The 26,865-nt window shown below is 42.8% G+C and overlaps 1 protein-coding gene across 2 annotated transcripts in view; it reads left to right on the forward strand.

Annotated features, from left to right (window-relative positions):
* The window catches only part of LOC115089126 (protein lin-7 homolog A), a 66,846-nt gene extending 57,942 nt beyond the window's left edge, over window positions 1-8,904 (forward strand). For both annotated transcript variants that reach the window (XM_029597113.1, XM_029597112.1), the window contains exon 6: window positions 7,107-8,904. Coding sequence is in view for 1 of the 2 variants with exons in the window: in XM_029597112.1 (XP_029452972.1) it covers window positions 7,107-7,131 (25 nt within the window). In the remaining variant the exon portion in view is untranslated. The remainder of the gene's footprint in view (window positions 1-7,106) is intronic.
* Window positions 8,905-26,865: the final 17,961 nt, after the last annotated feature.

A 26,865-nucleotide genomic window follows, 5' to 3' on the forward strand; every position in this document is an offset into this window, starting at 1 on the left:
AGTAATTAACTGGAAGTGTAGGGATTTAATATTACAAATTTTATTTTTTTCCTACTGATTTTTATTTATTTGATTTTGATTTAATTTATTATTTATTTTATTTTATTAGTTATGTAATTTTAAGTTTATATTTTATTATTTTTAGGAATTGATTTATTTTATTTTAATATTGTAAACCGTTTTGCTCAATTTGATATTATGAAAGACGGTATAGAAATGTCTTAAATAAATACATAAATATAGTTCTTCATGGTTGCTGTTATGACAGAAGTAAAATGTAAAAAACAAGCAGCTCTTAGTCCTATATTACTTGACCAATTTTTAGTCACGATACACTTTCAGCCTTGTTTTCTACAGGGAAACGGGCTTTATAAGATCACTGAGTATGTATGTCTGTCTCATCCCTCCGCTCTCCCCCAATAACTTTAGAACCAGTCATCCAATATCATTCACCTTTGTGCTACAGAGTTTAGCATGACTAGTGAACTTTGGCTAGCACGTTCCAAGTGCTTTTGGTGACCTGACACTTAGAATCCCCGTTTCCTTCAATTTCCTACAAAGAAATAGGACTGCATAATTCATTTAATTTGAAAACTCAGAGAGACAGTGCACAATATGATGTCATTACACATTTTGTAAGTTGCCTTGCCATTGGTTAGTAGGGATGCGAATCGTTTTTGAACGATTAAAATTATCGTCAGATAATTTTAAAATCGTTCTAAATCGTTAGAGTGCACGATACAATACAAATACCCCCGTTTTATCATCAGGGGCATTTGTATTGTATCATTAAATAGGGCACGGGAATTATTTGGGGGAGGGCAGGAAAACCGGCACACCAAAACAACCCCTAAACCCACCCCGATCCTTTAAAACCAGTTCCTTACCCTCCTCCACCCTCCCGAAACCCCCCAAAATGTTGTTACCTGGTGGTCCAGTGGGGGGGGGGGGTCCCGGTGCGATCTCCCGCTCTCGGGCCATCGGTGCCATTTTGGCTGCCACTAATTAAAATGGCGCCGATGGCCCGATTAAAAAAAAACCCACCCGACCCTTTAAATTGACCCTCCCGACCCTTTTTTTTTAGGGAGGCCCATGCCGCTAAAGAAAACAAACCCGACCCTTTAAATCGACCCCCTCCTCCCGACCCCCCCCCCCAAAAACCTTTTAAAATTACCTGGTGATCCAGGGGGGCCTCGGGGGGCCTCGGGGAGAGATCCAGGGGGGCCTCAGGGAAAGATTTCCCGTTCCCAGGCATCAGCTGTTCTAAAAAAAAAATGGCGCTAATGCCCCTTTGCCCTTACCATGCGACAGGGTATCCGTGACAGGGGCTGGCCTCCGGGAGGCGTAAATCCGTGGAGAAAGGTAGATAGGGCCGGGGGGGGTGGGTTAGGTAGAGGAAGGGAGGGGAAGGTGAGGGGAGGGCAAAAGCGAGTTCCCTCCGAGGCTGCTCCGATTTCGGAGCGGCCTTGGAGGGAACGGAGGCAGGCTGCGTGGCTCGGCGCGCACCAGCTGCCCAAAATCGGCAGCCTTGCGCGCGCCGATCCTGGATTTTAGCAGATACGTGCGGCTACGCGCGTATCTACTAAAATCCAGCGTACTTTTGTTTGCGACTGGTGCGCCAACAAAAGTACGCGAACGCGCATTTTTTGAAAATCTACCCCTAAGATTTGCCATACTGAGTCAGACCAAAAGTCCATCAAGCCCAGAATCCTGTTTCCAACAATGGCCAAGCCAGGTCACAAGTACCTGGCAGGATCCCAAGGGGGTAGATAGATTCCAAACTGCTTATCCCAAGAATAAGCAGTGGATTTCTGCAACTCCACCTTAATAATGGTTAAGCTGCGTTTAAAAAAGGTTTGGACAAGTTACTGGAGGAAAAGTCCAATAACCAAAATTAACCCAGAAATTCACATAACAAACGCTGCCCTAACCATGCACAAAAATGGAAATGAAATATCATGAAATGTTCACATGCCTCCTTGTTTACATTGATAATTAAAAAAACAAACAAACAGTGGAAATACCTCACAAGCCAATCATATATCAATTCATTTAACAAAAGACAGGCTGCTCTCAGTACAAACTAAGCAATGGCATCGGTGAGATCTATTTTAATTAAATACAATATGTGGCTGCCGGTGGTTTCATGCTGCTAACATAATACAGCAGAGCGTGGGTGCAAGCAAAATGTACATTAAGACTTCAAATCTTTGATCTTGGCTTTCATATTTCAAAGCCACTTTCACCCAGGAAAATGAAAGAAAGAGACTTGAAAAAGGGAAAGGGTTTTTTTTTCCCAGAAAAGACTCAGGTTCGTCTTCAGTCTTTACACAAAATCTACAGAAAAGAACGCCCACTTTGTGGTTCTCCGACAGGTGGAACAAGAAGAAATTAAAAGGGTTAACTGAGGGTGCGCAGGCGGTCCTGTATGGGTGTTTTAATCTAATTTTGGTTAAACCCCTCACTCTAGTAATAATGCTGCCTAAAAAAAGGAGTAAAAATGCCATAACAGGTTTTGATGGGGAGGGGGAAATGTTTCTCATCTCTTTCTTCACAGCCACCTCTTGATCTGCAAATTGGTTATGCCCCAGTCAATCTTAAGGTTTCTTTCCTGTGTTAACCATGGGATACACAAATTATGTTGTTGGGGTTCTCTGAAAATGGATGCTTACAATGTAATACTTGTTAAAGGCTGCCCATGATCAAACATAGAAACATAGAAATGACGGCAGAAAAGGACCAAAACGGTCCATCCAGTCTTCCCAGCAAGCTTATGCTAGTATCTGTCGCACCATGCAGGTTACCCACATACTTATCAGTTTCCCAGACCATCAAAGTCAGGGCCCTTGTTGATTGCTGTTTGAGTCCAATTCCCCATTATCTCTTGCCATTGAATTGCCTCTTGGCGCTGAATATCGGGCCTACTATCTCTTAGAGAAACAACAAAAGATAATATAGACATCGCTCAGGGGTTATAGGCATTGTGAAATACATGACTAACCATCAAGTGCCTTCAGCCACTCAAGGGATATCTGTATTGCACAATGATGTGCACTCTGTAGTACCTTATTGTTCATTTAATCAGTTCAGTTTGTATTTTTATAGTTTTATTTCTAAAAAAAAAAAAAAAAGCAATTAAATCTGTGGAAATGCAGTATATGTATGTTTCTACGTAGTGTAGATCATCAAAAGATGCATGTATCCAGAAAAGCCTTCCATGGCCACAACTTGGCATGTTGGGTTAAACAATCATTGTAAATAAAAACCTTCATCTCCAGTGCTCTTGCTATGATTCAGACAGACTCTGAAAGTGAGCTCAGTCTGCTGACTGCTGGCAGGTTGGCTCCATAAACAATAATAGTTGAAACAACTGAAGAATATATTAGAATAGTTTCACCAGCTAAGGCCATTCATTAAGCAATCAAAGGTGTAATTACTGGAAACTAGCTAGAAACCTGAGACCCAAACCATCAAACTAAATCCAAGGATTTTCTCTTGGTGGGATTTATCAAATCACGATCCTAGATCTTGATAATCTGCTGAAATTGGGGAGGAAATGGCAAAATCCTCAGTTGGAGTGCTGTAACCTCTTGTCTCTTCTGAAGTTTTACTTTAATGAATTAATAGATTTTTAATAAATTCTAGGCATTCTATTTCCATTTGCTGTTAGTTTATCCAAATAATTATAATTTCTACCAAAACATATTGTTGAGAATACTTTTTCTTTAATATTTTTAAATGAAACATTTCTTCATTGGAAGATAAATGAGCAGGTTATACAATTACAAAGATGCTCGCAATTGCTTACTCTGTACTCCCAGGATGCATAAGTTGGATAAAACATATGAAAGGGAGAGCTGGTCTAAGAATGGGTTCTTGTATGCTCATCTATCAAGAATGGGAGAGAACCAAAAAATTAAGAAAACAAACTTGACTTGGGTAAGCAGTCCTCGGGTACCTAACCAGATTTATTCAGCTCAAAACACACTGGGAGTTAGTCACTGAGTTACTTTCCATGGTAGGAACCCCAAAGTCCCATAACAGTGGACAGCATGGTTTAGGCAGCCTTTTAGTTTCTGGGAGCACTTCCCATTTCCCAGTTTGACCTCACAACGGCTCCCAAAGCCAATTTTTCAGGCAGTCAAGCCTATACAGCTGACATCTGGGCTTTACCCTTAACTACAGCAGTGTAGAAAGGAACAATCATGAACCAGAGTAGGCCCATTGGTCCTTATCTGTCGTCATGTATTATGTTATAATGTTTGATTAGCACTCAGACTATCCTTCTGTCTAGTTATGCATGTTTGTGATATGTATCTAGCCTAATCCATCTGCAACTCAATGTAACATTCAAAGGAGTAGTTAAATACAAGACTAAAGGCTGGGCCAGATCTGAGTAAGACCACAGAGCTGAGCTAGTCACCTTTCTGGTGGGGTCACTAGGATCAGATGAATCATGGAGGTGACACGCTCATTCCATTGTCCTATTGTCCCTTGCTGGTTGTAGAGCAGAAATAAGAATTGTCTTATAGGAGGAAATGTCCCTCAGAACTGATAACAATTCCTGGTGCTACCTGGACATGAGGCCTATAATATGAGGAAGATATTAAAAAGACTATTACTCCCCATTGCAGGGGGGCAAGATGGCGTCCTGAGTGAGACACGGAACCAGAGCAGGTCCTTACCTCATTAAAGAAAGCTATTTTTGAGCTTCCTGATGCCGCCAAAAAGAAAGGGGAAGGAGAGGGTGTTTCCCTCAATCCCTACTCAACTTTCAGAGCAAGCCCTGATAACCACCTTCCTGTCTCAGGAAGCTGAAAATTTCGGGGCGGTGTTCCCCGCTGCGAATGTGCCTGGAGGAGTGGCAGCTTTGCCTGGGGCGGAGGTTTCCCTCAGCCCCCCTGACATTCGACCGCTGGCAGCAAGAGGACTACCAATCCCAGACGCCCTGCAGGAGTCGCAGATCGATGAGGTCAGTGGCACGCGACTGCAGGAGGATTCAACAGAGGGGACGGTACAACCAGGAAGTGGAGAAGATGGTTTCAGGGTTCCAGCACCCTCCAAAATTAACCCTACATCATCGGGTGAGCATCCTTAGGTCCCGGCAAGGCCTGCAGTCGTAACCCTGGAGTCCCTGTGGGAGCTAACAGCTGGGCTTACCGTGGCTGTGAAACAATGCATTAGTAAGATGGATTTACTTACTTCTCAAGTTAATCAAAACATTCAAGCTCAAGAAAATTCTCTATCATTGGTTCAGACGTCTGTTGCTAAAGTAGAATCCGATATACTTCAAATTAAGAACGTTAATGCGGCAACAATCAAAGATAGAGTGGCCCTATCTCGACGTTTAGAAATGCTGGAAAATTGGAATCGTCGCCTGAACTTGAGATTGATAAATTTTCCACGAATAATGGGAGAACTGCCGATAGTTACCTTTAAAAGATATCTTACTGAGGTGTTACAATTATCTGAATCACAGTTTCCTTTGATTAATAAGGTTAATTTTCTGCCTGTAAATAGCCCCCAAAATCATTTAAATGATGCAGGAGTTCCACCACTTGACTTTCAGAACCTAACTACATTTCTTGAATCTTCAGCTATTGAAATAATTGAATGTTCTACTTTGTTGGTATCGCTCATATCAGAACAAGACATCAGCAAATTAATGTCTTGCTATTTCAAACATTTAAATTCCTTGCTTCATGGTAGTAAGGGTCCGCATGTTTCCTGACATTTCAAAGGTTACTCAGGAAAGGCGAAAAGCTTTCTTAAATATGAGACAGGAAGCAATGTCTTTGGGTGCCACATTTTTATTGTGATATCCATGCAAGTGTATCATAAAGAAAGAATGATTCCTACATATTTTTCACCCTGGAACAGCTGAGAGTTTACTAAGACTCGTTATCTATTCATGCTGTAACATAAGTAATGGTAAGATAATGGTAAGATAAGAACAGCTCTGTTATCAGTTAAATGCTTTTTCCTTTACATTTTCTTAAATACTCCTTAAAATATATGCCCCCTCGCTAAGGTTGTATTAAGATTTGGTATAATCCACTAGAATTGAATTTCTTGAATATTTTTTTTTCTAATATGTAATAATTCTGGTTTCTGAGTGTATTTGAACATTCATAAATAAAGAATTAAAAAAAACCAAAGACTATTACTTATCTTTTCATGGGACATGAGTTGCAATAATGTTATTTCCTGGCTTGTTCACTAAACCATGTTAGAACCATGCACTGATACACTTTTTTTTTAACATGCTCACTTCTTCACTGGGCGGTTCGGTAAACCAGTGGTTCTCACCCCAGTGCGCAAGAAACAGCTCAGCAGTCTGGATTTTAGGATATCCATAATGAATATGCATGAGATCAATTTGAATGCACTGCCTCTATTGTATGTTAATCTTTCTCATGCATATTCACTATGGCTATCCTTCAATTCAGACTGACTGGGTGTCTCCCGAGGACTGGGTTGAGAACAACTACACTGAACTGCAGTAGGAAAATACTGTAGATTAATGAATACTTCAGTAAAGTATGCACGCTAAAATGTCAACGTACACATTATAGAAAAAGTGTTTAACTACACTTCCAGATTTGTGCATGAAAATAGTTTGTGCTATGTTGAAATCAGCAGAGTTTCCTGATTGTGCATACCAGTGAGCTCATGAAAATGATTACACATACGTGCACACCGGTTCTCTGCATTACTGCTAGCACAAATTAGATTACCCGCATACCGCTTTTTAGCGCTCACTAATGTGGTATTAAATGCTTATTAACAAATTACTATGGTTTAGGAAGTTGGCCTCTTAATTTGCTTTAAATTTACTTTTCAGTTGTTAAAAAAAAAATGACATAGCTTTTGTTAATGGACTTCTGCTGCTCGTGGTTTCTGTTGTCCTCCAGTGGTTTTTCTCTCTGGCTCTGGCCAGAGGCCACTTAGCTGGAAGCAAAGCTTCTGTGGGGACCACTGCTTCAGTAAGCCATGTCCCCATTAAAGTGGTAGGGCCACATGGCTTTAAACCTCCTTATATTCTTTGCAACTGTTGTTAGTTGAAAAGTTCTTTTGCTCTCAGATTGTGCTTCTTCCCATTCCAGGTTCTTCCTGAGGAAGAAACACTAAACAAACATGGATTTCCAGTATCAAGAAATCACGGCCTCTTGCCGGCATTGCACAATATTTATAAAGCTGCCCTCGTCAAGAACCTGTGAACACGTGAGTGACAAAGGCAACTCCAGGTGCTCAGCCTTCCCAGAAAGGCTACACGGTATGGGGCAGTGCCATTGCCAGCCCTAAAGTATCCTGTGCCGCTACAGGAAAGGAAGCAGATCTGTTACTTTTCAATCAAGAAAATCTTTTTTTACCGAAGGTTTGGAGCAGTTGTACTCAGCGAGGAAAAGCCCAGTGATTGCAAAAGTCTCTGACCAATTAAAACTAGAACAAACAAACAAAAAAAAATCCATGCATTATTTTTCGTAATAATCTCTTGCACTACATATTGTAGAGTTGTTTCTATATGACTTCCAGTTTGTAATAAAGGTAACCTTTTATCTTCTCTAGAAATAGTAAAAGTCACTATATTTATACTGTTTTCATCCTGTTGGTACAACTGACTTTTTACTGTGTTGGTTTTCATATTTTTTTATTCAATATCACTTAGATAATTGGATGAAGTAAACCATATTTTGCCTACTTTAATTTGTCTGACAAAACTAGAAATCTTTCGCACTATATCTTTAAATATGAGTGTTATTTGTTTTAAACCAATATATACTATCCCCACATACTATATAGTGTGCGTGTGTGTGCACGCGTGTGTATGTGTATGTGTGTGTGTATATATATATATATACACACACACATACTTTCTGTACTACATGTATATGTACAGTATATATAAATATGTCCTTTATATATGCACACACTAGATATATATAAGTATACATATATATTGTATACATATATATCTATAGCGACTGTACTTGTTAATCAAATAGGATCTTTGCTTATCACGTTTTTATAGTAAGAGGTTTGGTAAGAGCTGCTGTATTGGCAGATGTTAGTATAATAGATATAAGCCAATATTTAGCAATTTCCCAGTTAGTAACTGTTGGCGCACTTTCTGACAGTATTATTTGTTTTATTAGTGCTGTCATACTGCTGTACTAATCTGTCTGATATTTTCTGTCTGTTATTTATGCCAAACCTACAATGGAAACCATAAACCCAACATTCCTATAAAGGTTTGCAGGTCTACAGTATGTCATAGAATATTATTTAGATTATATTTTTTACTGAAAGGCCATCATGAAATTGAGATATATTTAATAACTCTAAAAGAAATATAACATAGCAGACATTGGCTGATTAGGATCATTTAGCCTAGTCAGGTTTCTCAGTTACTCCAACCCAAGCTGCTCTATCTGAAGTTCTCTCTTGCTGTCAGCCATGCAAGCTTGACTGCCAATACCGTTCTAGCTGAAGCTATCACCCTTCCTTACCCTGATCCTCTTAACTCCACTCACTGCACTAAGTATATTTCCCAGCTGTCAGCCATACAAGCTTGACCACCTGCAAGGTGTTTCTTCTCCCTAGCTGGGTAGTATAGCCAAGTCAACATTCTTGCCATGCTCCCCCCTGATAATATCTGAGAATGTGCCAAGGTCTTGATCTTTCGTGTCTGTTGACCTTGCCTCCTTTTTTTGGGCTTATTAATACAATATGTACATAAAGATACATTTCTCAATTAAAACTGTTTGTAATGCTTTTCTTCCTTTCTCATGGATTGTGAAATGTGAATATTGCAAAAGCTAAGCATTGTTTGTATATTTATTTGACCATTATGTTTAAATCAGTTTTGTGTTATCGCTCAATAAATACGTCCTGCTGCTACAATGACAGTTTCAGTCTCTTTCCCAAAAATTGAATATGCAAAGTGATTGAGATTTTGACTGATAGTTGCTGCTCCAAGGATTTGCACCGGTTATCTTCTTGGGGGTCAAAAAAGGTTTTACAGATGCCATCAGCTGAAATGTCACAGCATTAATTGTTTTCAGAGATCTGGTAACCATATTGGTACAAGAAAGAACAAGATGGACTACAGGAGATTATGTCATGCAGCTCTGTGCTAGAAGAGGAATAGACATCACTGGAGACTTGAGGGACAAGTTTTAGGCAAAGGGATTCTCTGCTATTTCAAAATAGTGCCAGGTTAAATTGATTTTCAGTGAGGTTTGCACTTTTTACATCCTTCATTTTGCCCACAACTTAAATTTGGCCCTGATCATTTTGGTGTTGAAATAAAAAAACAACAGTTGAAGTCTTGGAAACAGATAAATATGGAGATGAAAGAAATCTGCACATCTGAGAAACCCTGGAATATTATAAAGCCTTTTCCCTTGGAACTGCTATCAGCGATGGAAATGAATGCCTTTGTGCACTGTGGAATAAAGGAACAAAGCCTTGTTACATCAGTAAACTGCTTTCAGCTTGCCCTGGATAGGTGGCACACATATAGAATAAATCACAATAAATAAAGAAAAGGGAAATGGAGTCGGGGGGAAATTTAGAGGATGATCAAAGTGCAGCAGCAGAAGTATACACTTTAGAGATGCTACCCAAAGTGTTTCAACTCAAAGAAAAAGAAAATGAGCACACCCTTTCCTTTACAATTTTCTCTGTTTGTCTCAGAGGGCAGAACCAGGATCTTACAGCTTTAAGAAGTACCTGGAATTTGAACTTTGCAATTTATAATATCAAGAACAAACTAGTTCTGATCAATGTCAGAAAAAGAGTAGTTCAGGGGAGCTAATTGTGGTTGTTTCTAAGACATTTCAAAGATACTGGACAGTTTTTTTTATTAAAGCCAGAATGCTCCAAAAGAGAAATGGTAGGAGCTGTTTTAATATCTCCTTCCACAAAACACCATTTAGATATGACATCACAGTATACACTGGTTTTCCATGTAATGTAGCATACGGGGTGTTGGTGTGAAACAACTGGAAAATCGTTTGCAATGGAATGAATCCAGTAGAAATTTGTGTTAAACAAATAAACATCTATTGCACATTCAGTCCATTAAGATCTTTCGCCATGTACGTTTAACATAGAAACATAGAAATGACGGCAGAAGAAGACCAAACGGCCCATCCAGTCTGCCCAGCAAGCTTTCACACTTATTTTTCTCATACTTATCTGTTACTCTGTCCGCTGAGGTCAGGGCCCTTATTGTTAACTTTTTGGTTCTCATTTCCTTCCACCCTCGCCATTGATGTAGAGAGCTGGAGCTGCATCAAAGTGAAGTATCAAGCCTAATTGGTTAGGGGTAGTAACCGCCACAATAAGCAAGCTACGCCCACCCTTATTTGTTTACCCAGCCTGTGCCATTCAGTCCTTGTTGGTTGTTGTCTGAGTAGATCCTTCTCTCTGTCTGTCCCAAAGTTGTAGAATGATCTCCCATTAAATCTAAGGGAAGAAAAAGATTTTGGATTTCTGAAACTGTTGCTTAATGGGATATGTCTTCTGACGACCGAATTGGTTACTTTTAGGGGTAGATTTTAAAACGAGTGCGTGCAGCGTACATGTGCGCACGCTACCCGGCGCGTGCACATGTACCCCGATTCTATAACATGCGTGCGCAGGCACGCACATGTTATAAAATTGGGGGTCGGCACGCGCAAGGGGTGCACAATTGTGTACCTTGTTCGCGCCGAGCCTGCTCCGAGCCGCGCTGCTTTCCCTCCCTCCCAGGTCGCTCCGAAATCGGAGCGACCTCAGAGGGAACTTTACTACCCCCCACCCCATCTTTTCTTTCCTTCCCCTACCTCCCCCGCCCTTTCCCCCCTACCTTTTCCTTTTCTTTACTTTTGTTTCAAAACTTACTTCAGCCCTGGGGCTGAAGTAAAGTTGCACGCGCCGGCCGACTGCCGGCGCGCAATCCCCGGCACAGCAACAAATATGGCCACTGTGCCGGGAGCCTGACCCCGCCCCGCCCCCTTTTTGCAATCCCTCTGGATTTACGCGCGTTACCTTTTGAAAATCCAGCCCTAATTGTATTAACTTGGGGAGATTTTTTTTTTTGGGGGGGGGGGAAAGGTAATTTAAGAGGATTTGACTGGACATTGTTTGTAATATTTATTTATTTATACATTTTTATATACCGACATTAGATCAGTGATGTCACATCAGTTTACAGTGATGTCACATCGGTTTACAGTGATGTCACATCGGTTTACAATTAATGTTGCACATTGCTTAGGCAATTAACAATAATAAATAGATAAATAAATTTGATCTTATTGTTTGCTTTCGAGGAAAAGAGCTTCTACAACTAACTCATGGCACAACTGCTGCTGTTGTGAGTTACTGAGACTCCTCTCCTCACTCGTTGTTTAAATTGATGCACAAAGTCCTAAATTTGAAAAGTGCTACCCAACTAGGGGAAACAACTGGGGCCATAGAGTCCTTCCAACTTGCTACTGAGCAGGACAGTGTTCAAAGCCAGTAACCCAGGTAAATACGCCCTGAAAATTGCACTCCCCCCCCAGAGAGCTAAAAGGTACCCATACACATAACCTTAGCCACACTAAAAAGAGATGTTCCTTTTGGTCATGTTTAAGTCCGGGAAATGTGGCAACCCCATCAGGATCTCCATTAGATGGCCCTAGCCTAGGACATGGGGTGAGGAGCAAACCATTTCCTAACAGCACCCCCAGTGGGGCAGCGTGAATGGTGAGCTCCCATCTGCACAAAAGCAGGTAGGCAAGGGGGTTGATGGGGCGTTTTTCTTTGCTAGGTTTAGAAGGTGAAGGCATGATTTCTGTTGGTTTCCCTATTCCTGGTAGATTTGGGCCTCACAGCCATAGTGCCCGGGTAAGATAGGGGCAGCTTATATTTTTCTTTTCCCTATCCTGGTGGGAGAGGTTTGTCGCTAAGATTTTGACATTTGTTTCAAGGAATTTTTTGATTTTCTCTTCTTGAGTCTTGGACCTTGGGTAGGATAGGGAAAGAGGAGCTGCTGATTCCTTCTCACCCCTAGTGCTTGGACAGCGGTGACTCTTGAGTTGTGTAAACAACTAACTTGGTGTTAAGATTTTTTTTTTACCATTTTTGTTTGGAAGGAAGTTCTTACTCTTCCTGCACAAGAGCGGAGAGGAGAGGAGAACTGAGTGCAAAGGCTTTTCATCTGAGAGCCCTTGCTGGAAAGAGAGAGAGGATTTTGGAGTGGTGATGATGGAATACATCTCAGAACCCAGGTATTGTGGGAAACAAGGATCCTGAAAAGATAAGAAAGGCCCCCCTGCTCTGGAAGGTGAGACCAAGGCAGGACCCCAATTCTGAGAAACATGGTCACAGAGGAAGAGAGAGACAACTGGAAATAACTTTGTGTAGGAAACCTTTGTTTTCCCTCAGTAACAGAAGTGTACTATCTGTATGGGGAGGCTTACAATAGAACTAGGCAGAGAGGGTTAGATTTTTGCTCCCTCATATGGGAGTTGCAGATGGTGTGTTCTAGCTGTTCATCATCCTCAAGCACCATTCATCCTCAAGGATGTTTAGTAGGGATGTGAATCGTTTTTCAACGATTAAAATTATCGTCCGATAATGTTTATATCGTCTTAAATCGTTATAGAACACGATACAATAGAAATTCTAACGATTTATCGTTAAAAATCGTTAAATCGTGTTAGTGCGCACTAACTCGAGTTAGTGCGCACTAACTCCCCGTTAGTGCGCACTAACTCGATTTAGTGCGCACTAACTGAAAATGATACAAATAAACACTTTCCAGGTCACTGAAGGTCAGTTAGGAATGAATATGTATGTATGTATTCCTATTGGCTGGCTGTGCTCTTATCTATTGATGTTACCAATATGGTTGGGGGGATGTGAAATGGAAACAGTTGGAAGCTTGACAAAAAAAGTAATGTAATGATCAGCACTCATGTGACTCGATTTAGTGCGCACTAACTGAAAATGATACAAATAAACACTTTCCAGGTCACTGAAGGTCAGTTAGGAATGAATATGTGTTCCTATTGGCTGGCTGCCCTCTTATCTATTGATGTTACCAAGGTTACCACTGAGGTGATGGTTGGGGGGATGGGAAATGGAACTGGAAACTAACGAACACCAACAGAAAATGAAACAAAGTGTTCACACTTCCCAGGTCAGTAAAGGTCACTTAGGAATGAATATGTATGTATGTATTCCTATTGGCTGGCTGTGCTCTTATCTATTGATGTTACCAATATGGTTGGGGGGATGTGAAATGGAAACAGTTGGAAGCTTGACAAAAAAAGTAATGTAATGATCAGCACTCACGTGACTAGAACTTGTTTGTTTATTATTTTTGTTAGCAGGCACCTGAAATGCTAGTGCATGTTGAATTTGCCAATCACTGTGCATTTTAGAAAGGTGGTCCTGGCTGGAACTGTACACAGTTCAAATATATGTAATTGATTGTTGGTAAGTGTATTTTTTAAGTAGCCACACTGGCACCAGTATGTTTACTTTTCCTCCTACTTAACTCACTAGCTCAGCTTTGTAAGAAGGGCTTCTCTGCTTGTGTGTTGTTTTTGTTTGGTGTGAGGAGAGCAGAAACATCAGATCTTTATTCAATCTACTACAGTCATCTCTTACAGTGCCCTATCCCTATTAATACCAGGAGTGTTGTGATCTTCCTGCACACAGTGCCCTAACCCTGATACCAGTCTGAGACAGCTCCCTCCCTGCATTACTAGTGAGAGGCTGGCTTCACAGACAGGGGGGAGCTGCCTGACCCTCACTTCTGACTTCCCCCATGTCCCAGCTAGTGAATGGTGTGTGGGTGAGGGGGGGGGGAGGATGGTGAAGTCTGAGACAGCTCCCTCCCTGCATTACTAGTGAGAGGCTGGCTTCACAGACAGGGGGGAGCTGCCTGACCCTCACTCCTGACTTCCCCCATGTCCCAGCTAGTGAATGGTGTGTGGGTGAGGGGGGGGGGGGGGAGGATGGTGAAGTCTGAGACAGCTCCCTCCCTGCATTACTAGTGAGAGGCTGGCTTCACAGACAGGGGGGAGCTGCCTGACCCTCACTCCTGACTTCCCCCATGTCCCAGCTAGTGAATGGTGTGTGGGTGAGGGGGGGGGAGGATGGTGAAGTCTGAGACAGCTCCCTCCCTGCATTACTAGTGAGAGGCTGGCTTCACAGACAGGGGGGAGCTGCCTGACCCTCACTCCTGACTTCCCCCATGTCCCAGCTAGTGAATGGTGTGTGGGTGAGGGGGGGGGGGGGTGGATGGTGAAGTCTGAGACAGCTCCCTCCCTGCATTACTAGTGAGAGGCTGGCTTCACAGACAGGGGGGGAGCTGCCTGACCCTCACTCCTGACTTCCCCCATGTCCCAGCTAGTGAATGGTGTGTGGGGTGAGGGGGGGGGGAGGATGGTGAAGTCTGAGACAGCTCCCTCCCTGCATTACTAGTGAGAGGCTGGCTTCACAGACAGGGGGGAGCTACCTGACCCTCACTCCTGACTTCCCCCATGTCCCAGCTAGTGAATGGTGTGTGGGTGAGGGGGGGGGAGGATGGTGAAGTCTGAGACAGCTCCCTCCCTGCATTACTAGTGAGAGGCTGGCTTCACAGACAGGGGGGAGCTGCCTGACCCTCACTCCTGACTTCCCCCATGTCCCAGCTAGTGAATGGTGTGTGGGTGAGGGGGGGGGGGGGGGAGGATGGTGGAGTCTGAGACAGCTCCCTCCCTGCATTACTAGTGAGAGGCTGGCTTCACAGACAGGGGGGAGCTGCCTGACCCTCACTCCTGACTTCCCCATGTCCCAGCTAGTGAATGGTGTGTGGGTGAGGGGGGGGGGAGGATGGTGAAGTCTGAGACAGCTCCCTCCCTGCATTACTAGTGAGAGGCTGGCTTCGCAGACAGGGGGGGAGCTGCCTGACCCTCACTCCTGACTTCCCCCATGTCCCAGCTAGTGAATGGTGTGTGGGTGAGGGGGGGGGGGAGGATGGTGAAGTCTGAGACAGCTCCCTCCCTGCATTACTAGTGAGAGGCTGGCTTCACAGACAGGGGGGAGCTGCCTGACCCTCACTCCTGACTTCCCCCATGTCCCAGCTAGTGAATGGTGTGTGGGTGAGGGGGGGGGGGGAGGATGGTGAAGTCTGAGACAGCTCCCTCCCTGCATTACTAGTGAGAGGCTGGCTTCACAGACAGGGGGGAGCTGCCTGACCTCACTCCTGACTTCCCCCATGTCCCAGCTAGTGAATGGTGTGTGGGTGGGGGGGGGGGGGGGAGGATGGTGAAGTCTGAGACAGCTCCCTCCCTGCATTACTAGTGAGAGGCTGGCTTCACAGACAGGGGGGAGCTGCCTGTCCCTCACTCCTGACTTCCCCCATGTCCCAGCTAGTGAATGGTGTGTGGGTGAGGGGGGGGGGGGTGGATGGTGAAGTCTGAGACAGCTCCCTCCCTGCATTACTAGTGAGAGGCTGGCTTCACAGACAGGGGGGAGCTGCCTGTCCCTCACTCCTGACTTCCCCCATGTCCCAGCTAGTGACTGGTGTGTGGGTGAGGGGGGGGGGGGTGGATGGTGAAGTCTGAGACAGCTCCCTCCCTGCATTACTAGTGAGAGGCTGGCTTCACAGACAGGGGGGAGCTGCCTGACCCTCACTCCTGACTTCCCCCATGTCCCAGCTAGTGAATGGTGTGTGGGTAAGGGGGGGGGGAGGATGTTGAAGTCTGAGACAGCTCCCTCCCTGCATTACTAGTGAGAGGCTGGCTTCACAGACAGGGGGGAGCTGCCTGACCCTCACTCCTCCGGGGTATTGTGATCTTCCTGCACACAGTGCCCTATCCCTGATACCAGGGGTGTTGTGATCTTCCTGCATGCAGTGCCCTATCCCTATTAATACCAGGAGTTTTGTGATCTTCCTGCATGCAGTGCCCTATCCCTATTAATACCAGGAGTGTTGTGATCTTCCTGCATGCAGTGCCCTATCCCTGATATCGGGATGTGTGCAAGAAGATCACAACACCCCCGGTATCAGGAATAGGGCACTGTGTGCAGGAAGATCACAACACCCCCAGTATCAGGAATAGGGCACTGTGTGCAGGAAGATCACAACACCCCTGGTATTAGGGATAGGGCACTGTGTGCAGGAAGATCACAACACTCCTGGTATTAATAGGGATAGGGCACTGTGTGCAGGAAGATCACAATACCCCTGGTATCAGGGTTAGGGCACAAGTTCTAGTCACATTGACTGATCACATTACTTGTTTTGTCAAGCTACCAACTGTTTCCATTTCCCATCCCCATATACTGTCAGTAGGAAACTTGGTAACATGAATAAATAAGAGGGCAGCCAATAGGAATACATATTCATTCCTAAACTGACCTTAACTGACCTGAAAAGTGTCAAATTGTATCATTTTCAGTTAGTGCGCACTAACTCCCAGTTAGTGCGCACTAACTCCCAGTTAGTGCGCACTAACTCCCGTTAGTGCGCACTAACTCGAGTTAGTGCGCACTAATCGGAAAAAACGATTTTTAACGATTTTTTAACTAAAAAATCGTGCCTAAGACGATTTTCTTGCCCTGCCACACGATTTCTATCGTTAAGACGATATGGAAAACGATTCACATCCCTAATGTTTAGTTGGATTTTCCTGTGGACGGGAGCTTTCAATCTCCTGCCCCTTATTATTGAAGGGAGGAGAGTCTGGTTTTCCCTTAAGGGTCTGCCTGCCAGTTTGACCCAGTTTAGTGGTGGTTTACTCTCTTAAGACAATTTTTGAGAACTCTATTGTGAGACCTTTGGTTCCCCTTTTTTTGCAGTGGATTGCAGTGTCCCTGTTTGAGGCTGCATCAAGGGGTAGGGAAAATCTGCAGTTTGCTGTCTCACCTTCAGAGGATGGACTTGACAGTGACCTGATGCAGAGGAGTTTCAACTGTATTTGGACTATTTCCTCATTTGTAAGCAAGGATGTTTTTTCACCCTTCCCCCAGTTTGGAGTTAAATACTATTTTTGTTTTGCTTTTTTTTTTTTTTTTGAACTGAGCACCCTTGGTGAATCCGTTTCCATTACAATTGGAGAGTGATGTCTTTCATTCTTGAGGAATCTGAAGATTGAAGGAATCTTCATAGATGGGAGTTCTGCCCATTGCAGAAAACAAAGGGGCTGAAGGTATTAAGAACCATATGATGTGAACTCAAAGTGAGATGTAATTGGGAGGAGAGTGCCCATCAGGTACTGACTTAGTACCCGATACACTAACAGCCAAATTGTAAATCCCCTGTGCACCGCGCACATCTTCAAAGTGACCCAGCCATACACATAACCCCTGTTATGGGCCAGGCCCAGATAAAGGGGTGGTCTGGGGGGCAGAGAGGGGCAGTCCAGGGGGCAGGGAGAGGCAGGGCTGGAGGTGGCCAGTACAGCGGCCATTTGCTGCTGTGTCGGGCTGATGCGCGCAAGTTACTACTGCTCCAGAGAGGCAGCAACTTCAAAAATTAAAAAAAGAAAAAAGAGGGGAGATTTAGGGGGTGGGGAGGAGAGGGGATGGGATGGGAAAGGAAGGTTAGGCAGGGGGTTAGGGAAGTTCCCTCCCAGTCCACTCCTTAATTGGAGCGGATTGGGAGGGAACTGGGAAAGTGCCGACTGTGTCGCCTCGCAGACTTGCAAATGTACAACCCCCTTGCGTGCGCTGGCGTGAACATGTTATAAAATTGGCACATACCTTTAAAAATCTACCCCTAAGGGTTTTTCCCATAGACACAAAATAAAGCTGATCCTAAGAGAGCCAAAGTATTACAGAAGACTTCAGGAAAGGAATGGAACTGGGACGTCTTCTAATAAAGATTTTGGGAAGAAGCTGGGAATTAAAATGGGAGTTGGAAGAGGACTGAACCATCTTCAGTCTTATAAATCTGAGGAATGTGAGTAACTGAGAAAATGTTACGTGTGCTTCCAACGAAGGCATGAGACTTTGCTGACAGAGTGAGCTCACAAGTTTATTAATCTTTCTGCTGTCCCATTATTTATTGACTTTATCTAAATAAAAAATGAAACCAACTATTCTTCGCTCATCAAAAGCAACCACCAGTAAACGGAGCTGGAAACCACTTTACTGTATGTGCGACGTTTCCAGCAAGAGACTTGGGGAAATTATGAGCGTGAGGTACTGAGGACGAAAAATGGCTTGTAGAGGGACACGGACACTGCAAAAGGGGCTTGGAATTTTTATCCCCCCTCCCTCCCCCCACTGCGAGCCCTGGATATCAGATTGTGTTTTCTCTCCATGGAGAGAATGAGAGAGAGGTGTGCAGAAAGGGTCCATATCCCTTACCTATGTACCCTGGGTGTCAGCTAAAGGATCTGTCCCGCCCTGGGATTACATTTGTGCAAGGAGCCCTTGGTTTCCTTACCAGAAGGGCCAAACCAAAATTCTGGGGAAGTACAGAGAGTAGGTGGAAGCAGAGGTTCGGGTGTGGCTCCCCCATGTAGGAGACATGGATGATGTGCTCCCAACCTTTATAAAACCCTGCCAGAGTGGATTTCAGTTTGGAGTGCTGGAAGCTTATGTTAACCTTTTATGAGCAGCATATTTTATGCTGCATCACGTTGATTATTTTCCGGGTTAGGCCTCTGGGATCTCTCTATATAGAGACTTGGGACAAGAAAGAAGACAGAGTGCCCTATCCCTGTAGTGTTTTGTCCATGTTTTTAGTTGCCACCAGGAGGAAGCTATTTTTCCACCCTTCCTGCCTCTCTTGGGTTGCTTTTGTGAGTAATATTTTGTGTTTGCATATTAGGGATGTGAATCTTTTTTCTAATGAATTGAAATATCGTATGATATTTCTAAATTTGTTATATATCGGATATAAAAAGAAATGATCACTTTCCCCCCCGAATTTTCATAAAAATCGTTTTTTGGGTTAGTGCACACTAAATCTCAGAAAAATGAGATTTTCCCGCGGGCAGACGAACCCGAAAGTGGGAACGAGTGGGCACCCGATTCACATCCCTATTGCAAATTACCGAGTACTCCAGGGCCCAGTCGTTGCTGGTTAGAGGAAAGGTGCCTTTCTTTTTGAAAGGACTGGAAAAGAAGATGTGTCTTATTCATCTCCAAAGAGAAGAAGTTGAGATATGCTGCAAGAATATAAATTATATAAATAAATATGAACTCCGTGATAAACATCAGAGAAGAGTGTGTGATAAAGTGCCCATCAGGTGCTACAAAGTGGAGAGTGAGGACTATGGGACTTTGTTCTGATTTTGAGAAGTAACTTGGGATAAACTTCTTTTTCATTTCTATGGCAGGATCTGGTGAGATAATTACAAAGTAAAGAGAAGTAAAGAGTCAGATTATTCAATGAATTGGCTGAGGAAAATGGTGTTGAATATGGAGGCATAGAACACACTTGAGGCAGCTTTCATCGCAGGCAGCAAAAGAAGGGGTGAGCCCTCACGAGGCTCTTCCTTTTATTGTACATTCATACAAAGGCAGATGATGTATCATTACATGATTGGCTACTTTCCCCATAGCAACAGACGAGTCCCTACACTATTGGCTTTGGCTCAGGGGGTGTGCACGGATCATCTCATTGGCTGCTGAAATCTATACCTCCTGACTTTGTCCTGCCTCTGACTAGGGAACACCCAGCCCCTCTTTCAGGCTAACAGGATTAATTATAAGCCAGAGAAATACATGACAGTCAGGTATCCTTTCCTAGGCAGAGACTTAAGCACAAGTGATGCTTTTATTCAGGCAAAGGTCAGGGAAGTTAGTGTTTAAACCCCATATTGGCCTGCTGGCAAAGCTTATATTTCCCACATCTCACCCTTTCTGTTTTTGTTTAGGCAGCTCAATAAAGCTTTAGACCCTTACTGAAATCTGTTATGTCTTGGTATGGGCTGGAAATAGGGGAAGGGGGATTATGGAGAGAAGAAAGCTGATTCGACGTGGTGTGCCAGCTGCCGATGAGCTCCTGAATCTCCATATCACCCAGAGCTGGTGCAGGTGGTGTGCCAACGCTGCAGGGCTCAGGATTCCCTATTAGGCATCTTACAAGACATCTTTGTATCTGGGCTGAGAGCAAGGTTTCAGTATGGATATGAGGTTGGGTATGCACTGAATACAGCATCACAGGCAGATAATTAAGACAATTATGGTCATTATAATAGAAATCACCCTTTTGAGACCAGAAATATCAGGGAGTCAGGACCATAGCCAATCCCATGGAGAAGCTGGTATTCTGTCTGAAAGTGGTGCATCAGCAACCATGGTTTCTATCTGCTCTATGGTATGTGTGAGGTTTGCTTTATAGTCTGATATGTACACACAGCAATGAGATCCAATTAATGCACAAACACCACCCTTTAAAGCTAAAATTGTGTCTAAGGTATAGCTGTTCTATAATGCTACTTCTCTAATCTGAGAAACTTCTGTTGTGAGTAGTTTTAATGCATGGACTGTCTGATTAAATATGGCAGCCGTCCAGTTAGCTAGGACGTGTAAATCTCTGTAATTCATAGCTGTCCCCATTGGGGGAAACAGGCTTCTAGCTATCTGAGTTTCTGTATACTTTCCTATGGGATTATTTATCGCCTCCCTTTTGTTACGGAGCCTTGCTTTGGGTAAATTTTTGACTGCATAGTATGAGGGGAGGATGTAGCCTAAAGTGCATCTGTCTTTCCATCTTGGGGAAATGTACATATATGCTCTACGCCCACATAACATCCATATGTTTCCTAACAGATTAGTGGACATGTCATTGGTTATCATTTGGGCTATATAACTACAAAAGGTAAATCCTTCATCCCCTCTATACTTTCTGTACTTGCTTGGGTCTCCCACTGCACATCCTGAAATCTGCCAATTGCATACATATATGTGGTATAATTATGTAAGTGTTCAGTGATTAATACAAAGGTTCGGTTACAATATGGATATTTCCCACCTGAATCCCCTTTCCATCCCCTGTATCATAGTCCCAACAAAGAGCGGCAGTCTCTTGAATACGGCTGCCGATGTGTAGTATGGTATTATTAACTGGAGAGTTAATAAAAACTTCTCTGTAAAGGATAATTAGTCCATACTGTAAGGTTAAATGGTACAGCATGCATCAGTCGTTCTCCGCAGGCATGGGTTGGCACGTGTGTGCAGATTGAATTCGCCATAGCTGGAGAAATAAGGCAGAGAATGAGGATGTAGAACACAATTGTTAATGAGTTGGCATTCAGGCAAGAAAAAACGGCTAATAAGTTCTCTGGAGTTTTCTCAAGGCCTTGCTGTTCCAAGAGTTGTGCAGATTGGTTGGATAGGGCCTTGATCTGTCCCCAGGTCATGTGGTGCTGCTTTTTGCAAGGAATCCGGTTTCTGTCCTTCTGAGGGCTGTGGAGGCTCAGGGAGAAGTTGGGGATCGGGTCCTGTAGACCTGGACACCTTTCCATCTTTCCCCGGCTTGATATACCTGTGGAAGCAAGCAGAGAAACATATCCTCGTTCCCCATTTTAAGGGAACGGGACCATACCAGACATTAAATATTCTATACAAAACTGATGGCTGTGGGTGACTAACCCTAGTCCCATAATGATTACTCATGGCTGTGGTCTTATGTGAACCTGATATGTTTAGATGATTTAAAGTAAACAATACTTTGTTCTTGTTCAGCCAGTCCTTCTTAGGGGGAAATCCAGGGGCAATCCCTCCTTTTTCTTTTTGTTTGGTCCAGAGCTCTTAAGCGTATGATTGGCTCTCTCCACAATGGCTTGCCCTGTGGTGTTGTAGGGGATGCCAAATAAGTATTTAATGTTCAATTATTGACGAAATTCATGTAAAGGAATGGCTGCAGTAAGCAGAGCCATTATTAGTTTTCAGAACAGAGGGTAACCCCATTATCAAGAGAGTTTTTATGCAGTGATCAATTTTCATTCAGTAAAATAGCAATAAGTGTAAATTAATCATTTAAAGGAAAAGTCATTTGCAGTAAGCAGAATCAAATGACAAGTAAATTAGACATTACATTAAACATATGTTACACAAGACTGACATATATTCATTCATCCTGCAAATATTCATTTACACAAAACTGACACATATTCATATTCATTCTGCAAATATTCATTCATAGTCTTCTTGGCATCAAGACAGACAACAGATAACACATAATATGAGCTAAAAATCTTATCAAAAAGTTATCAAAAACAAAATTAGATCAAGGGTCAAAAGTCAAAAGGCATTAGAAAAATGTTAAAATAAACTGCAAAGTGTTCACCTTCACATCTCCTCATGGCAGGAAGGCTGTAAATCTGGAAAATATTAAAAACTGGCATACAGCAAAAAATTTATTAAGGTAAGGATTAGTGAAATTCTTACTTTTTTAACCTTGGAGAATCAATTCTATCATTCAATTTAATAAAATCAATTTGGATTTGCAAGAAAAGGCTTGGGAGGGATTGCTTTAGATGTAGCAACCTCTATCAGTAAAACATTTAAGGTTCAGAATTCTGTATAAATTTTGTGAAAAAGAAAATAAAACTGAAGTTTCTTTAATACAGAAGGTCTGTAGGCCTGAAAAATAAAAACTATTATACAACAGAATTATTAAAACAATAATATAATATAACTTGTAGAATAGCATAGCGCCTCCTAGTGGAGACCCCATCATTACTTTATAGATTGCAACTATTGTTCCAGGTTGCAATCAATAATACTCTGAGCTTACTTTCAATGTGGAATATCAGAATAGAATTTCTTCATATAATTATTAGAATAGGAAATTAAACACGCTGTTCAGTAATTTCAGTTCAGTATTAACGAAGTTTGAAAGTATTAAAAGATTAACAGAAAGAGAGTGAGACGAGGAACGGCTAGTACAGGAATGCTGAGTTATAACATATAGAAACTAGAGAGAGAAATTGCAGTACTGAGTTATAGCATATAGAAACTAGAGAGAGAAACTGCAGTACTAAGTCCAGTTTTTTTTCTTTTCAAAAGTTCTCCCTCCCTCCCCCATGAGTGGCAAGCAAGAGTTAACAGAAAGACAGTAAAGGGGGGGAGGAGCAGTGTTTCTCAAAAGAAAAGAACTGCACCCAAGGAGTTAATCCTTCAGTCAATAGGAACTTAAAGATAGCATTGTTTAACAATAGATAACATCAACCACAGACAATGGCTTGGCAAGGATTTGCTGATTCCTTGCAGACAGATACTATTTTAATTTACTTTTGTCCTGAAAGGGAGAATCACAGTAAAAATATAAGTTCTGTACGCTAGCAATTCAAACTATTGCTATAAACTTAAATCTCAGAGAAATGGAGTCATTTTAAATGAGCCAAATTAATTTTGCAAAAAGTGAACATTTCACAGGAAAGTCACACAGCAATTGTTCAAATTTCAGTACAGTTTTAACATAAGGCTGTGCATACACTTTGTGGGGGAAAATACTCTCAAAGTATGCAGATTTTTTGTAACTGAATTCAAATAGAAACTACTCCTTAAGCATGCAGTCCCTCTGCAACTGAACATCGAAGACCAAGAGAAACCATTTTTTCCAAATTTGTACTGTCTGCACAGTTACTTTGCCGCCTAATCTGGTCTGCAATAGGTCATTGAAGTGTATAATTAAATCATTTTTTTCATAGTGATTTTTTCTTTTCTTGTAACGCAGGAGTCTAATTAAATCCTTTTTTTCATATTGATATTTTCTTTGCTTGTAACACAGGAGTGCAGCTGCCTGGCCCAAGGTCTTATACGCTGATTTCTTTGAAGACCTGTGGGCATAGCCACTGCTCATGGCACTCCGGGCACTCAACTCTATTGCTGCCACACCCAGCTCTTTAATCCATTTTGTAATAGGAGAGGCTTGAATCCCTTTCAATAATTCCTCTCTTGTGAGATTTCCATGTTCTAGGTGAAATCCCATGCTGACCGCGGCACATAAATTGTTACCGGGAGCAGTGGTTTGAGATGGTAATTTACCTGGACAAATTGATGATGCAGAATTAATGACTGTCTCAGGCAATGGCAAATGGGGGTACAGGGAGTGGTTGGTGGGGGAAGGGGGTTGCAGGCAAGATGGAGGAAGGCTAGTTTTTCTGACCTCAGTGTTTTCAGTTTCCTGGGGCCTTTTCTCTGAGGTGGACGCAGAGGAAGCCACAGGAGCCATGTGAGTGTGTGTCCCCAGATGTTCTATTTCATTTTCTGTCCCCCTTTGTTCATGGTTCTTTTCTGTGATGGGGAAGGCTTGAAGTCCTTCTAATAATTCTTCTCCTGTAAAGTTTTCTTTCTGCTGTTTCTGCTGACATTCAATGCTAATCGCCCCACCCAGGCCAGGTTGTGGCTCAATTGTTCTCAAGGACTGCTTTTCTAAAGAAGTGGGGAAGGTGTGAATGGGCTTGGGTGTGGGTATGGAGAGCTGATACAAAGAATTTGCTGTCTCTGAGGGAGACTGAGCATAAGATGGGGGAAGGGTATTCTGATTGAGTCTGCCTGCTTCTAAAAGCACATGGTTTGGAACTGCTGTCTTTAAACTTTTTTTTTCTATGTGTTCGATGGCCTCTGTACATTTTTGCCAGATTAATCTTTGCTTTATGGGAGCTCTGAGAGCCGTATGAAGACAATTGCCGATTAAAATCCAGTCCTGGGTATTTAGAGTTCCAGCCTGTGAATACCAAGGGCAACGGCAAGCTATTTCACTTATTAATTTTTCTAAGTCCCCCAGGCTGATTTGCGCTATTTTTCTTCTGGTGATGAAATAATGATTATTGATTATTTTCTTCAGCTCTCTGACATGTAACCTCTGCTGTACAGTCAAATCATTGCCCATGCTCACGAATGTGGGGAACAAACTTGCTGAGAAATACTTTAAAATTTACTAAGAAGTACTTTTTTAAAAATATTACGATTGCAAATCTGTTGAAGGGTACGTACCTTAAGCTATGACCAGCCGAAATGAGCATGGAGTTTATCATCACGTCGCGGGGATCACCAGATGTTGAATATGGAGGCATAGAACACACTTGAGGCAGCTTTCATCGCAGGCAGCAAGAGAAGGGGTGAGCCCTCACGAGGCTCTTCCTTTTATTGTACATTCATACAAAGGCAGATGATGTATCATTACATGATTGGCTACTTTCCCCATAGCAACAGACGAGTCCCTACACTATTGGCTTTGGCTCAGGGGGTGTGCGCGGATCATCTCATTGGCTGCTGAAATCTATACCTCCTGACTTTGTCCTGCCTCTGACTAGGGAACACCCAGCCCCTCTTTCAGGCTAACAGGATTAATTATAAGCCAGAGAAATACATGACAGTCAGGTATCCTTTCCTAGGCAGAGACTTAAGCACAAGTGATGCTTTTATTCAGGCAAAGGTCAGGGAAGTTAGTGTTTAAACCCCATATTGGCCTGCTGGCAAAGCTTATATTTCCCACAAAATGGAGAGTTGGTTGCTGGAAAAAGTATGGTCACAAATTTATTACGTTTTGGGTTTTTTTTTGTAATTTAAATTTGTGAAGATTAATTTGACAGTTTTCAGTTTGATTTGTTAAAAAAAAACCCTATTCATTCACTTTTCCAATCTATCAGTAAAATTGAGTTGGACCCCATCCAGTCTCCAGCATGTTTATTGTTGCTGTCTAGGTTGGGAGATCATCAGTGCGTTTACAAGTTGTGGAACAAGAGAGTTATAGGAAGGGTGGAGTTAAATGTAGCTGATCCCTCGTTTGGGCAATGAGCTGCAACCAGGAGTGCTGAGAGTCTGGGTTGAAGTCTAGATGAGACAGTAAGCTATCTTTGTGGGCTCTGGCATGGTCAGTCTCATCTACAGTATATGGATCACACTCTGGTTTGGTGATCACCGCCAGATGCAAGAGTGTCCAATATAAGAGAACAAAGAAACCAAAAGTATCAAACTGGGTAAAAAGAAATACTCACCCAGTGTCCATGCATTCAACCAGTGTACTAGGACAACAGAGTAAAAAACCTTGCACGAGTCCAATGGGGTTTTCAAAATAATCCACTTACTGCAGCTTAAATAATAGTATCCAGGGCAAAATCACAAAAATCAAAAAGATTATTAGTATTAAAAAATGGTTTGCTTGTCTATTTTAGGTCTTCTCAACAGTCTCCCTTCTCTTGCACCTTCATCCATAGCAAAAACACCCTCCTCTTGAAGGACAGGATAACTAAAGTGTAGCTGCAGCATAGGCTGGTCAAAGTGGAAAAACTTTAGAGAACATCCCAAACTGGGTCAAAACTACTAAACTGTAACCCAACTGCAAAAATCTTCAAATCTTCGGGGTTCTTCTCTCAAAAACCTCAACACTTCTCTTCGCCTATGCTGTTCACTGATCACCAGGAAAAAAGGTCTTTTGATTCAACGCTTTGGAAATACTTTCCCTCTGGACTATCCAATCTTCTTTAAAAAGTCTTCCCAAAAGCAGTAGGTACTCCCCGGGCTAGACCAAGACTCTCCAGAGCTCTTTCTCCAATCTCCTTCCACTCACTCTCTCCCACTGAACAGTGGGCATGATCATGGGGATATTTACAGAATATGCACAAAGCCTTTCCCCAAAAAGGTGGCGTTAGGGCAAGGGGAATAATCCTAAATATCAAAAAACCTCTCCTACTACCCATAGCTGGAAAAACACTATATTAGTGACTGGCAAAGCCCCAACACAAAGGGCCTTAAAGTTTAGCTTCCCCCCCCCCCCCCAGGGATCCTGGACTCCCAGAAAGGTGTTTATGTGGCAAGAACAGTGCAATTAGGGTCTACACTTTGAGATGTGAGCCTCTGAGTACAAAAGCAGGGATTTTTCACCCACGGTTACATCTGGAACAGGGATCTTACCAGATTCATGTGTGT

The sequence above is a fragment of the Rhinatrema bivittatum genome, chromosome 4, assembly GCF_901001135.1.
Source record: "Rhinatrema bivittatum chromosome 4, aRhiBiv1.1, whole genome shotgun sequence".
Lineage (NCBI taxonomy): Eukaryota > Metazoa > Chordata > Amphibia > Gymnophiona > Rhinatrematidae > Rhinatrema > Rhinatrema bivittatum.